Source organism: Dasypus novemcinctus, chromosome 24, assembly GCF_030445035.2.
Source record: "Dasypus novemcinctus isolate mDasNov1 chromosome 24, mDasNov1.1.hap2, whole genome shotgun sequence".
NCBI lineage: Eukaryota > Metazoa > Chordata > Mammalia > Cingulata > Dasypodidae > Dasypus > Dasypus novemcinctus.
The window spans coordinates 45,761,271-45,774,812 of NC_080696.1; the positions used below are offsets into that span (position 1 = coordinate 45,761,271).

Genomic DNA, 13,542 nt, shown 5'->3' on the forward strand with positions numbered 1-13,542 from the left:
CCAAGGCCTTTGGAAACTGGCCTGAAGTTTGAGCAGTTAAACAGGGGCAATCTTAAATACCTAGAACAAGTTGAACCGAGAGTCAAAGAACAGTGCTAGCACACAGTTACTTAACAGTAAATCCAAATCCCTAGGCAAGAGAGAGAAACTGAACTTCAGCATCAGATGCTTAGACATTAGCAAAAAATTACAAGCCATACAAAGAAAAATGAAGATATGACCCAGGCAAAGGAACAAATCAAAGCTCCAGCTGAGACACAGGACTTGAAACAGCTAATCAATGAAGTTCATGCAAATGTCCTAAATCAAATCATGGAGTTGAAGGACAGCATGGCTAATGAAATAAAAGACATTAAGAGGACACTGAGTGAGCACAAAGGAAAATTTGCAATCTTGGATAGAAAAATAACAGAGCTTATGGGAACGAAAGACACAATAAATGAGATTAAAAATACAATAGAGGAACACAATAGCAGATTTGAAATCATGGAAGAAAGAATCAGTGTTGTAGAGGAAAGAACAGCTGAGATGGAGGAGAAAGAAGAACAGAGAGAGAAAAGAATGGAAAAAATTGAGCAGGGGCTCAGTGAGTTGAATGATAACATGAAGCACACCAACATATATCTTATGGGAGTTCCAGAAGAGGATGTTAAAAGAAAAGGGACAGGGAAGTGGACTTGGCCCAATGGATAGGGAAACTGCCTACCACATGGGAGGTCCATGGTTCAAACCCCGGGCCTCCTTGACCCGTGTGGAGCTGGCCCATGTGCAGTGCTGATGCGTGCAAGGAGTGCCATGCCACACAGGGGTGTCTCCCATGTAGGGAAGCCCCATGCGCAATGAGTGCACCCTGTAAGGAGAGCCGCCCAGTGTGAAAGAAAGTGCAGCCTGCCCAAGAATGGCACCACACACACGGAGAGCTGACACAACAAGATGACACAACAAAAAGAAACACAGATTCCCAGGGCCACTGATAAGGATAGAAGCAGTCACAGAAGAACACACAGTGAATGGACAGAGAGCAGACAACTGGGGGGGGGGGGGGGAAGGGGAGAGAAATAAATAAAAATAAAATCTTTAAAAAAAGAAAAGAAAAGGGACAGAAAGTGTTTGAGGGAATAATGGCTGAAAATTCACCAACTCTCAAGGAAGACATGAATATACATGTCCAGGAAGCACAGCATACTCAAATTAAAATAAATCCAAATAGACCTACCCCAAGACACATACTATGTAGAATGTTGAATGCCAAAGATGAAGAGAAAATTCTGAAAGCAGCAAGGGAAAAGCAAAACATCATATACAAGGGACATCCAATAAGACAGTGTGGATTTCTCTTCAGAAACCATGGAGGCAAGAAGGCAGTGGTATGATGTAATTACAGTACTGAAAGAGAAAACCTGTCAGCCAAGAATTCTTATTCTGGCAAAACTATCCTACAACTATGGCAGTAAGCTTAAAATATTTACAGATAAATAGAAACTAAGAGAGTTTGTGACCAAGAATCCAGTTGTGCAGGAAAACTAAAGGGAGGCTGTAGCCAGATAAGAAAAAGAGAGAGGCTTGGAGGAGACTGTAGAAGTGAAGACTATCAGAAAGGATAGCCTAAAGGGTAAAAAGATGGACAAAAATAAGATATGAAATAGGAAAGCCAAAGGATAAAATGGCTGAAGTAACTAATGCCTTTACAGTAATAACATCGAATGTTAATGGACTTAACTCCTCAATCAAAAGACATAGGCTGACAGAATGGATAAGAAAACATGAGCCATCCATATGCCATCTGCAGGAAACTAACCTTAAACTCAATGACACAAGCAGCCTGAAAGTGAAAGTTTGGAAAAAGATATTTCACACAAATAGTAACCAAAAGAGAGCAAAAGTAGCTATACTTGTGTCAGACAAAACGGACTTTAAATACAAAAAAGTAATGAGATGCAAAAGTTCATTATATATTAATAAAAGGGACAATCCACCAGGAATGAGTAACTGTCATAAATATCTATGCACCTAACCAGGGTGCCCTAAAATACACAAGGCAAACTCTGGCAAAACTGAAAGGAGAAATAGACATCTCTACAATAATAGTTGGAGACTTCAACATGCTACTCATATCCGTAAACAACAGCTAGACAGAAGATCAACAAGGAAACAGAGAACTTAAACAATATGATCAAAGTGCTGGACTTTACATACATATACAGAAAATTGCACCACAAATCAGTAGGTTATACATTCTTCTCAAATGCTCATGTATCTTCCTCCAGAATAGACCACATGTTGGGCCATAACACAATTCTCAATAAATTCAAGATTGAAATTACACAAAAAGCCTTCTCTGATCATAAAGGAATGAAGATGGAAATCAATAATAGGTGAGGAAGGGAGAAATTTGCAAATATATAGAGGCTAAATAACACTCTCTTAAACAATCAGTGGGTCAAAGAAGAATTGCAAGAAAAATTAGTAGATATCTCAAGATGAATGAAAATGAGAACACAAAATATCAAAATGTATGGGATACAGTGAAGGCAGTGCTGAGAGGGAAATTTATTGCCCTAAAGGCTTATTTAAAAAAGATGAAAGAGCAAAAACCTAAACAACTGAAGAAATTAGAAAAAGAACAGCAAATGAGTCCCAAAGCAAGCAGAAAGAAAGAAATAACAAAGATTAGAGTAGAAACAAATGATATTGAGAACAACAAAAATAGAGAAAATCAACAAAACCAAAGCTTGTTCTTTGGGAAAATCAATAAAATAGACAAACCTTTAGTAACACTAACAAAGAAAAAAAAGAGAGAAGATGCAAATAAATAAAACTAGGCATGAAAGGGGGGACCTTACAAGTGACAAAACAGAAATAAAAAAGATCGTAAAAGGATATTATAAGAAACTGTATGCCAACAAATTAGGCAACCTAAATGAAATGGACAAATTCCTAGAAATGCACGAGCAACCTATGTTGACACTATAAGAAATACAGGAACTCAATAAACCAATCACAAGCAAAGAGATTAAATCATTCATCAAAAATCTTCCAATAAAGAAAAGTCCAGGACCAGATGACTTCACAGGTGAATTCTACCAAATACTTTGAAAAGGATTTTAAAAATCCTGTCTAAACTCTTCAAAAAATTGAAAAAGAGGGAAAATTATCCAACACATTTTATGAAGCCAACATCAACCTAATACCAAAGCCATATAAAAACACTACAAGAAAAGAAAATTACAGACCAATCTCTCTAATGAACAAAAAAGCAAAAATTATCAACAAAATATTTGAAAATTGAATCTAACAGTATATAAAAACAATTATACATCACTATCAAGGTTTATTCCTGGCATGCAAGGGTGGTTCAACATAAGAAAATCAATTAACACAGTACACCACATTAACAAATCAAAGGGAAAAAACAATGATCATCCAGATTGATGCAGAAAAGGTATTTGACAAAATCCAGCATTCTTTCTTGATAAAAATGGTTCCAAAGATAGGTATAGTAGGACTGTTCCTCAACATAATAAAAAGCATATATGAAAATCCCACAGCCCACATCATACTCAATGGGAGAGGTTGAAAGCCTTCCTTCTAAGATCAGGAATAAGACAAGGCTGCCTACTGTTATTCAGCATTATGCTAGAAGTTCTAGCTAGAGCAATTAGGCAAGAAAAAGAAATTAAAAAGCATCCAAATTGGAAAAGAGGAAGTAAAACTCACTATTGGCAGATGACATGATCCTATATTTAGAAAATCCTGAAATAGCTACAACAAAGCTACTTGAGCCAATAAATGAGTTCAGCAAAGTGGCAGGATACAAAATCAACATGCAAACATCAGTAGTGTTTCTATACATTAGTAATGAACAAACTGAGGAAGAAATCAAGAGAAAAATTTCATTTACAATAGCAACAAAAAGACTCAAATATCTAGGAATTAATTTAACCAGGAATGTAAAAGATCTGTACTCAGAAAACTACGAAACACTGCTAAAAGAAATCAAAGAAGACCTAAACAAATGGAAGGACATTCCATGTGCATAGATTCAAAGACTAAACATGAAGATTTCAATTCTATCCGAATCAATTTATAGATTCAATGCAATAACAATTAAAATCCCAACTGCCTATTCAACAAAAGTAGAAAAGGCAACTACCAAATTTATTTGGAAGGGAAAGGGGTCACAAATAACCAAAAACATCCTAAAAAAGCTAAATTGGAGGACTCACAGTCCCTAACCTTGAAGTGTATTATAAAGCTACAGTGGTCAAAACAGCAAGGTATTGGCATAAAGATAGACACATTAATTAATGGAATCAAATTTAGAGTTCAGAAATAGACCTTCACCTCTATGGTCAACTGATCTTCAAAAAGGCTACCAATTCCACTCTTATGAGGACAGAACCATCTCTTCAATAAATTGTCCTAAGAGAACTGGATATCCATAACGAAAAGAATGAAAGAGGACCCTATCTCACTCCTTGTATAAGAGTCAATTCAAAATGGATCAAAGACCTAAACATAAAAGCCAGGGCCATAAAACTCCTAGAAGATAATGTAGGGAAACATCTACAAGAACTTATAGTAGGTGGGGGGTCTCTTAAACCTTACACAGAAAGCATGAGCAACCAAAGAAAGAATAGATAAATGGGACCTCCTCAAAATTAAACACTTCTGCACCTCAAAGAACTTTGTGAAGAAGGTAAAAAGGCAGCTTATTCAATGGAAGAAAATATTTGGAAATCACACATCCGACAAGGTGTCTAATATTCATGATATATAAAAACATCCTATGACTCAAAATAAAAAGACTAATGACCTGATTAAAAAATGGGCAAAAGATCTGAATAGATATTTTTCTAAAGAAGAAAAACAAATGGTGAAAAAACACATGAATAATTGCTCAATAATACTGGCTATTAGGGAATGCAAATCAAAGTTACAATGAGATATCATTTCATACCTACTAGAATTGTCACTACTAACAGAAAAGTACAGCTGTTGGAGAGGATGTAAAGAGACAGGAGATGCTTATTCACTGCTGGTGGGACAAAATGAGATGATACATATAGTTTGGGCTACCTCCCCCCTCAATGAACTACTCAAAGTTAGGTCATACAATTTAGCATCTCAGTAAGCCCTACTTTGTATTTCATTCAGGTTAGAGGGTGTTAAAAAAGTGGCTCCATTATCAGATTACCCAAGTGTAAGACCTAACTCTGCCACTTTTATTGATGTAATTTAGGGCAATTTACTTAAATCCTGTGGGCATCAGTTTCCTGATTTGCGGTTATAATCTAGTAACATAAGGCTGTTTCTTTTGACTCAGCTCACCCGCTGGTTAGATGTTCATGGAGCCCTTTTTTTTATTTTTTAAAAAATTCTGGCTAGACTGTGCATTCTCTGAAGGCTGAAATCATACCTCATCTTTCATCTACTTCCTTGTGACCTTACCACCCCACCACACTATTTGGTGTACATTCAATGCATAATGTTGATGTCTGGTCTGCATTCTGAATTATGCTCTCTTCCCCAAGATATAAGAGTGTTGATCCTGGGCCCCATTTATTCTAGTTTTGCTGGGCTCTTCCATTCAATATGTTTTTAGGGAATTCCCAGTATCTGTAAGGCATAGTTGAAATAAGGATGAATCAGAATAGGCAGCTGACAGTTTAGTGGAGGGGATAAGATGTGACCACAAGTGACAAATATAACACAGAACATAACATGCATCCTCAGGGAGGCAACCCAGATGGTGAAGAGATTGTGTCTAGATTGGAGGCCAGGAAAGCTTTACTGGAGGAAGTGGTTTTTGAGTTAGACCTTAAAAATGGATACCATCTGGTTACATGGAGCTTGGGAGCACAGGCATTGAATGAAGAGAAAACTTTATAAGCAAAGGTATAGAAGTGTGTGTGTGGGGGAAGACTTTAAGAAGACCTGCCAAAATCAGTGGGAGCAGAGGACAGTGTAATTTTTTTAAAAATTTTTAAATTTTTATTTGTCTTTTTTTAAAAGATACATAGATCACAAAAAATGTTACATTAAAAAATATAAGAGGTTCCTATATATTCTCCCCCCGCCCCCACTCTTCCCACATCAACAATCTTTTTCATCACTGTGGCATGTTCATTGCATTTGGTGAATACTTTTTGGTGCAATGCTACTCCAGAGTGCAATCTACAACGTAAACTATAATCCAAGGACAGTGTAATTTGAAAAGCTCCCAGTTGACTCTGACATGTGCTTTATCTCCTACCCCACCCCATGAGCCATTGTTATATGGAAGAAGAAGCCACAGGTTTGGGGGTCTGTGTTTCATTTTTGAAATATTACTCTGGCTACAGTGTGGAAGATGGGGTGTGTGTGTAAGGTCAGAGTCAGGAAGGACAGTGGGGAAACACAGGCAATAAAATTATCAAGACCCAAACCAGGGAAGAGAGAGAAGAGGAAGAGAAGATGTGACCAAGAGAATGTAAACATGCAGGTTCAGAAGAATCCTGAGTTATGGAATCCCACCTGTTTGGTTGATGGGGTAGCAGGCAGTACCTGTCACTGAAATGGGGACACAGGACTGGGAAGAATTTGGTGGTGGGGTAGGTAATGTTTAACTTTGACTGTGAAGAGCCTGAGAGATTTTCAAGGTAGATGTCCAGAGGCAGATCATACAGAGCAGAAGATCTCAAGCAAGAAAGAGTTGAAGCAGAAGATCCCATCCTCTAACCCCTTCACCCCTCCAGGCCATTTCCAGATTCAGGCCAACAAAATTATAACCACCAGGTTATAATCAATACAGAGCAAAGACCTGGGCATACGGCACAATGGCTACATGCTGAGGTGTATCTCTAGATCTTCCTGGGGTAGAAGCCTTGTGGGAAGACTTCACTGAGGACGTAACAGCAGGGGGTCATATTTGGAAGCTAAGGATTATATAGGGGTAGGAAATTTCAAGGTGAAGAGAAGCATTAGCACATTTTTTTCAGGGGAACAGCATGCACTAAAGCAGAGAATAGTGAAAGAAACACTAGGAAATCAGTGGTACCTGAACCTGGGTCATCTGTTTTGTAGCCCAGGATTCACTTATTTTTTTATCAGTCTACATGGATTGCTAGCTTAGAAGTTAGCAGCATGGGCTCCAGAGTCACACAGCCAGGGTTTGCATCTCAACTCTGCCAAAGACCTTGGCCAAGTCACCCAACCTTTTTGAAAATTAGTTTCCTCAACTCAAAAACAGTATTAACAATTCTACCGTACTCTTAATTTTTTAATTTAAAAAATTAAAAAAAAATACATATATATTTTTATTTTATCTTATTTTTATTTTTTATTTTATTTTTAAAGATTTAAAAAAAAAATTACTTCTCTCCCCTTCCCCTCCAAGCCCCTGTTGTCTGCCCTCTGTGTCCATTTGCTGCGTGTTCTTCTTTGTCCACTTCTGTTGCTGTCAGCGGCACAGCAATCTGTGTTCTTTTTGTTGCGTCATCTTGTTGTGTCAGCTCTCCATGTGTGCGGCACCGTTCCTGGGCAGGCTGCATTTTCTTTCGTGCTGGGCAGCTCTCCTTACGGGGCACACTCCTTGTGCATGGGGCTCTCCTATGCAGGGACACCCCTGCGTGGCAGGGCACTCCTTGCGCGCATCAGCCCTGCACATGGGCCAGCTCCACATGGGTCAAGGAGGCCTGGGGTTTGAACTGCGGACCTCCCATGTGGTAGATGTATACCCTATCCACTGGGCCAAGTCCACTTCCCTATATTTTTATTTTTAATGAAGCTTTAGATTACATAGATGTTATATCAAAAATATAAGGGATTCCCATATACCCCACCCTCCTCCACACTTTCCCACATTAACAACATCTTTCATTTGTGAGGTATGTTTGTTACAACAGATGAATACGTATTGATGCACTGCTACTAACCATGGACTATAGTTTATATCATAGTTTACATTTTGATTATTATGAGGATTAAATCAGAATATGGTGGCAGTTAAATGAAAAATTAACAAAACAACTGGATCCAAGTGTAAGTATTGATGTAATACTGCCTTTAGCTTATTAGCAATGATTTGGAATTGCCTTGGTATGGCTGATGGGTCACATGTGAAATGAATGTCCTTGTTGATATTGTGCACTGTAATTCCTTAGGCAGGTACAGGAAGCAAAGCCTGTCCCAACCAATAGCTCATTTGACCTTAAGAATAACCCCATAAGATTGGCTGCATCTCACGGATGAGAAAACAAAGGCTTGGATTTGTTACGTTGCTTCCCTAAGATTAATGACAAGTAAAGGAGAACTGAAGAAATTTGTATCCAGTTTTTTATTATTATTATTTCAAGTACATAGCTACAAGTTTCGGTATCCATTAGAATGGGAGATACTAGAGGACTGAGACCATGTCTGGTTTACCTCTGTGCCCCCATTGCAGGGGTGGGGAGAACAAGAATGGAAAGGAGGCATGGAGGGTGCTGGGAGCACAGATCCTGGGGTCCTGGTTATCTGCTGAGGTTACTGTAGTAGTATCAATGGCTACTCTATCTCACTGCCCTAGAGTTCACAGAGCAGTGTCAGCAGGAGGCAGACATTTGCCCAGTGTTTTCTAATCCTAAGGTAACTTCTTGTGGCTAACAGAGGCAAGAACATAAATATCCCAGGATATACTGTTAATGATGAGGGTACAGGGCCTACCGAAAATCACAGAGAATCAAAGTACACCCAGAAACATACATATATCTAACTCAAAGTAGATTCCCATACATCAAACTCAAGACACTCTATTCTCTTGGAAAAATTACGATTTGGGCATGCAAGTCTTGGATGGCAGAAAATTGAGGCTCGGCATGGAGAAACTGGGCAGGCGGAAGAGAGGAGAAGATGGAGAGGTGTTTGGCATGTGGAAGTGAGTGTATTTCAAAGTATCTCCCCAAAGGATGCCTAGTTCTCACTCAAACTGTTAAGAAGGGATGGAGAGGTTAGTTTAGGATCCAGACATGTCTTGTGAATGTAGATTAACCAAGAACCCTTTTTAACCTGGCTCTGGTGTTTCCCCATACTAAAGTGCAAGGCTATGCCTTAAGCTTGAGGACCCATGCTCAGACTCCAGGGACTGTGCCTCAAGGCAAAAAATTGAACTATGTGAAAAGTGTGGGAATATATATGTAGAATGTCTTGTATGAGAGTGGCTAATCAAGCACCTTCCATCACAAGAAACACTGGTTAAGGCATTAAGACTTAAGCCTTTCCCTTAATTTGCATTGAAAGCACTCAGTACCCTATTATATTAAGCCAAGGAACCAGAGGGATGATCTCATAACACCCTGGCTGCCCACTCCTTTGGAGAAAGATGCTCAATACTTATAAGGGGAGGAAGTATAGGTAGAAGAAGACCAGGACTCGAGGGCTGAGTCAGTGAGGAGGGTCTCTCTCTCTATTTCAGGACCCAAAATGGTATTCATGAAAATGACATGGGCCTGGGGAAACCCATTCTAGAACACTCTGAGGTCTAGATGTGATCAATAAATCCAGGAGAAAAAGATGGAGCCATTATCCATGATAGCATAAAGACAGCTATTTTGCATTGAGCTTGGCTAAAATTGTTCACATTATTAAATCTATTTGGGGAGGGGCTTTAAGTTCTTTTCTTATAGTACTCCTGAAATACTGTTTATTTCCATGTGACCATGGCTTTGGTTCCACATTCAAAGAAACCCAGTCCAAGCAGTCAAGGATAATACAAAAAGAATCCTAAACTTTAACTTGCATCTTTTGTAAGCAAAAAGGGAATCCCATTTGAGTTGCCTCCAACACCTCATATTTCTTTCTGTAGTCTTTCATTTTCCAAGAACCATTCTCCTCTCCCATCACAAAACAAAACCAAACAAAATGCAGCAAAAAAAAAAACTCTTAGATTTTGCTGACTTTTTCTCTTCTCTTTTTCTTTGTCTTCTCAATGTAAATTGATTTAGCTTCTCTCATTAAGCCCTTCCCTTCCTCCTCTGTATTTCCATTCCATTCTTTCCTCACTTTCTAGCTCCACATCACAAAAGGAAACACTTAAAAGGAAGAGAAAGATAGTCTTTGGAGGGCAGCAAGGAAGCCCAAAGGCCCTACCTTCAAAGAGAGAAACTGGGGGTATCCTATGTGTACCAGAAACACCCGTGGCCACAAATTTAGAGACTCTGAGCCATTTGAACCTAGTAGAAGCGGGAAAACAGGGAGCCATCACACCTTTGTCAACGGTGGGCAGGGAAAAGACTTGGGCAAGCCCAAGCCAAAGGAGGGAATGTACAGGTTGTTTGAACTCTAAGAGCTCCTGGACCCAGGAACTGTAGGCCCCGATGGAACACTGCAGAGATGCTCACACTTTAATCCTGAGCTGTGGCAATTTCTTTGGCATTTCTTTTCTTTAATACCACTTCTTTATAGGTAGCTATGGACAGCATTCTGGTCAGCAGTAAGTTATTGGCAGCAGAATCAACTGGATTCTGAAGTTTACTCCACATCCACATAAGGGGATGGGTCACAAGAGGTGAAGGAGCTCACCAAGCCTTTCGCTGTCCTTAGGGGTATCTCTAGACACTGGAAGACTTTGTGTATTAGTGGAAGAGTGAAACCTTGCTCAATTTCTCTTTTTCTCCCCTTTCTCCTCTCTTTTCCTTTCCTTCATCAACTAGGTTAGCAAGATGTCTTACTTTCTCTGATGATACTGTATACATATTTGGATCAGCACCTTTCCCCGCTCTCCCCCACCACTCCCTCTACCGGACCACAACACTGGATTTGGCCTCTTTGGGGAGAAATGTTGATCACAGTGACTCATGTTGATTGGGGCTGCTGGATGGTTTTGACACAGGTGAGAGATGATGAAGATAGGCAAAAGAGGTTTAAACCACACACAGGACTCACATTATACTTGTTCCCACCCTGGAAACAGACAGCCCTTTCTTCCCTTCTGAAAAGTCACACATTTCAGAAATAGTTGTTGAGAAGGAAGTGAAATTTCTTCACAAGCTCACAGATGATGTGACGTGGGTTAAGCTAGGCTTCAGAAAGAGCAAAATTGGAAGAGCATATCTGACTTACAAATCAGTGGCAAAGAATGAGAAAACTTTCAGGTTTATCAAAGAGGTGTTTGAGGCTATTAAATTGTTTACTTTTTTTTCAGGTAGATAATCCCAAACTCACCTCTGTCTCTAAGGCTTCCAAGACTCTAAGAAACATGTCAGTGATCTTATATATGCAATGTGCTGAATGCCCCCAGAGAAAGAAAAACTCATGGTCTACCTCAGAGAATAGCAGCTGTTTTGTACAGAGGACATAAAATAGTTGCTGAGACATAAAAACAGAGCTGTTTTGTACAGGGGATGATGATAATATAATGACACAATGTTGTCTTTAGCCCTTTAGGGTTCCTTGAATCCCAGCATTAACACAGCATCTCCCATCCCCTTAGCCTCTCCAACCAGAAAATCAACAGCTGGATTAGAACCTTAACCCTTTAAGCCATTCTATTGGGGCACTGAGAAAAGGAGTGATTCTATTAGACAAAAGAAGTCAAGAAATAACATGTTCCTAACAATTAGATGCCCTGGTCAGAGGGAGCACTGACTGATTCAAAACAGAATCATGACAGACAGAGGGCCATTCCAGTGCCTAAAGACTAAGAATAAAATGCTGACTGTGTGTGGCATGGAACCTCCAATATTTCTGAATCCCTGATGGTTGGAAATAGGGGTCATTTCTTCTTTTTTGTTTTGTTTAACTTTTTGGATTTATTTCCTGAGGCCCCTAAGGTAGAAGCTGTCTTTGGGGCATTCCATTCCTTTGTTTTGGTGAGCATTTTCATCTTGCGGTTCTTGGGGTTTTTCTGGAACCCCATGAGTAACCAAATCCAGAAGCTTCAAGCTGAGGTCTTAAGTAGTTTGTTTAATAATGTAAAAGTTCTTTTCATTGGAAGTAGTGCACATTGCTGCACATACTATTATAATGTGGATGAATGTTTTGTTTGCTTTAGCAGACCTGGGAGTAGGGAAGTGGAAACCAGGGTTGGGGCCTGGCATTGATATTGAGACACATAAGAGGGGTTACTCTACCCTGGTAGAAGGTGACACTATGACACCATGGCAACATGGTGGCAGTCCAAGAGCTAATGAGAAGTAGCCTGAAGGACTCCTGTTAAAGGAATAGCCAATGTACCCTAGGGACAGTGGGAGCTGATATTCATCCTTACTATCTCTCCTTTTCTGCTATGTATTCCCTTGTATTCTCCTCAAGCCTTGTGAACATTTGCTAAACAGAGGATGCTGGTATAGTGAATCTTGGGGACGAATGGGTGAATCTGTATCCATGCTTTTATGGGCAAAGCAGTCTGGAGGAAACACATTATATTAGAAAACTGTGTTAGCTTGTCCGAGGCGCGTGGGGAGACAGTCCACAGAAAGATGACAAGCAGCAACAACCCTTCCCTCCAGCAGGGAAGGTTTGTGGAGCATGGAATAGGAAGAAGACTTCTCTGGAGAGTTACATCATTGGAGCCTTATCCCTCCCACGCAGAGGGCAGATAGGGGTTCTGTTGCAATGCGACCATTGAAGGAGTGGGAAATCAGGGATGACTGGAGATGAGAAAGGCAATGCATTTGTTTCCACATCTGTAGTCCTGGCCCCAGAAGGACTTCCACCTAGGTAGGGCTCCACAGCTGTCTAGATAACATGATGAGTCACAACAGAGCAGTTAACTCTGAGAAGACTAATTTCATGATACACAGACTTTCATGATACATCAGGGTGGCCCAACTATAGAGGTCACCAGCTCCATAAGAAACTAGCCATCTCAGGGCCACGCACCAAGCAGGCAGCACACACCCTTCAGACACCAGCCCCCACCAAGCATTTTGAACCTCAAAAATCATATTGGAAGGTTCCAACTAGACAATGATCAACAGAATTATGACCCAGCCACACAGCAGTGTTGGGGACATGGGGTAGGCAGAATCTGCAGGGCAGTGGCAGCGACTCACCTCCTTTTGATAGTGAGCATCACACCCAGGAGAATGATGATGAACATGAGGAGGCCAGCGATGACACCTGCCATCTTCACAGTGTTGTCCACCTGCTTCTCTGGCTCCACGGTATTAGAATTCTGGGTGGAGGCACCTTGGAGGGAAAAGGATAAAGAGAAAAAAATGTTGAAAAGGGTCATACCCATGACTAAGCAACAATCATGACAACAGCTTCCCTTTATTGAGAGCTAACTATGTGCCAGGCACTCGGCTAAGAGCAGCATATTCTTTGCCCCATTTCATCCTCTCAAGGATTAATCTTTATGAAGTTGGGATTATTATTGTAACTTTTGTGCAGAGGAAGGAACTGAAGTGCAGAAAAATTAAATGGGTTGTCCCAAGGTTACTTAACTGTTGTATTACAGCATTCTTATATCCACCAGGATCAAATGGGGTATTTGGGCCCCATCCTGCTTTGATCCTGAGATCAAACCATATACCTACCATTCAGTTCTTGAATCGTGGAGTTACTTATAACCTACTTTAT

The 13,542-nt window shown here is 40.1% G+C and overlaps 1 protein-coding gene across 2 annotated transcripts in view; it reads right to left on the reverse strand.

Annotated features, from left to right (window-relative positions):
* Nucleotides 1–13,542, reverse strand: part of PTPRT (protein tyrosine phosphatase receptor type T) — a 1,175,887-nt gene that overhangs the window by 172,943 nt on the left and 989,402 nt on the right. For both annotated transcript variants that reach the window (XM_058287117.2, XM_071211722.1), the window contains exon 14: nt 13,014–13,149. In XM_058287117.2, the coding sequence (XP_058143100.2) occupies nt 13,014–13,149 (136 nt within the window). The remainder of the gene's footprint in view (nt 1–13,013; nt 13,150–13,542) is intronic.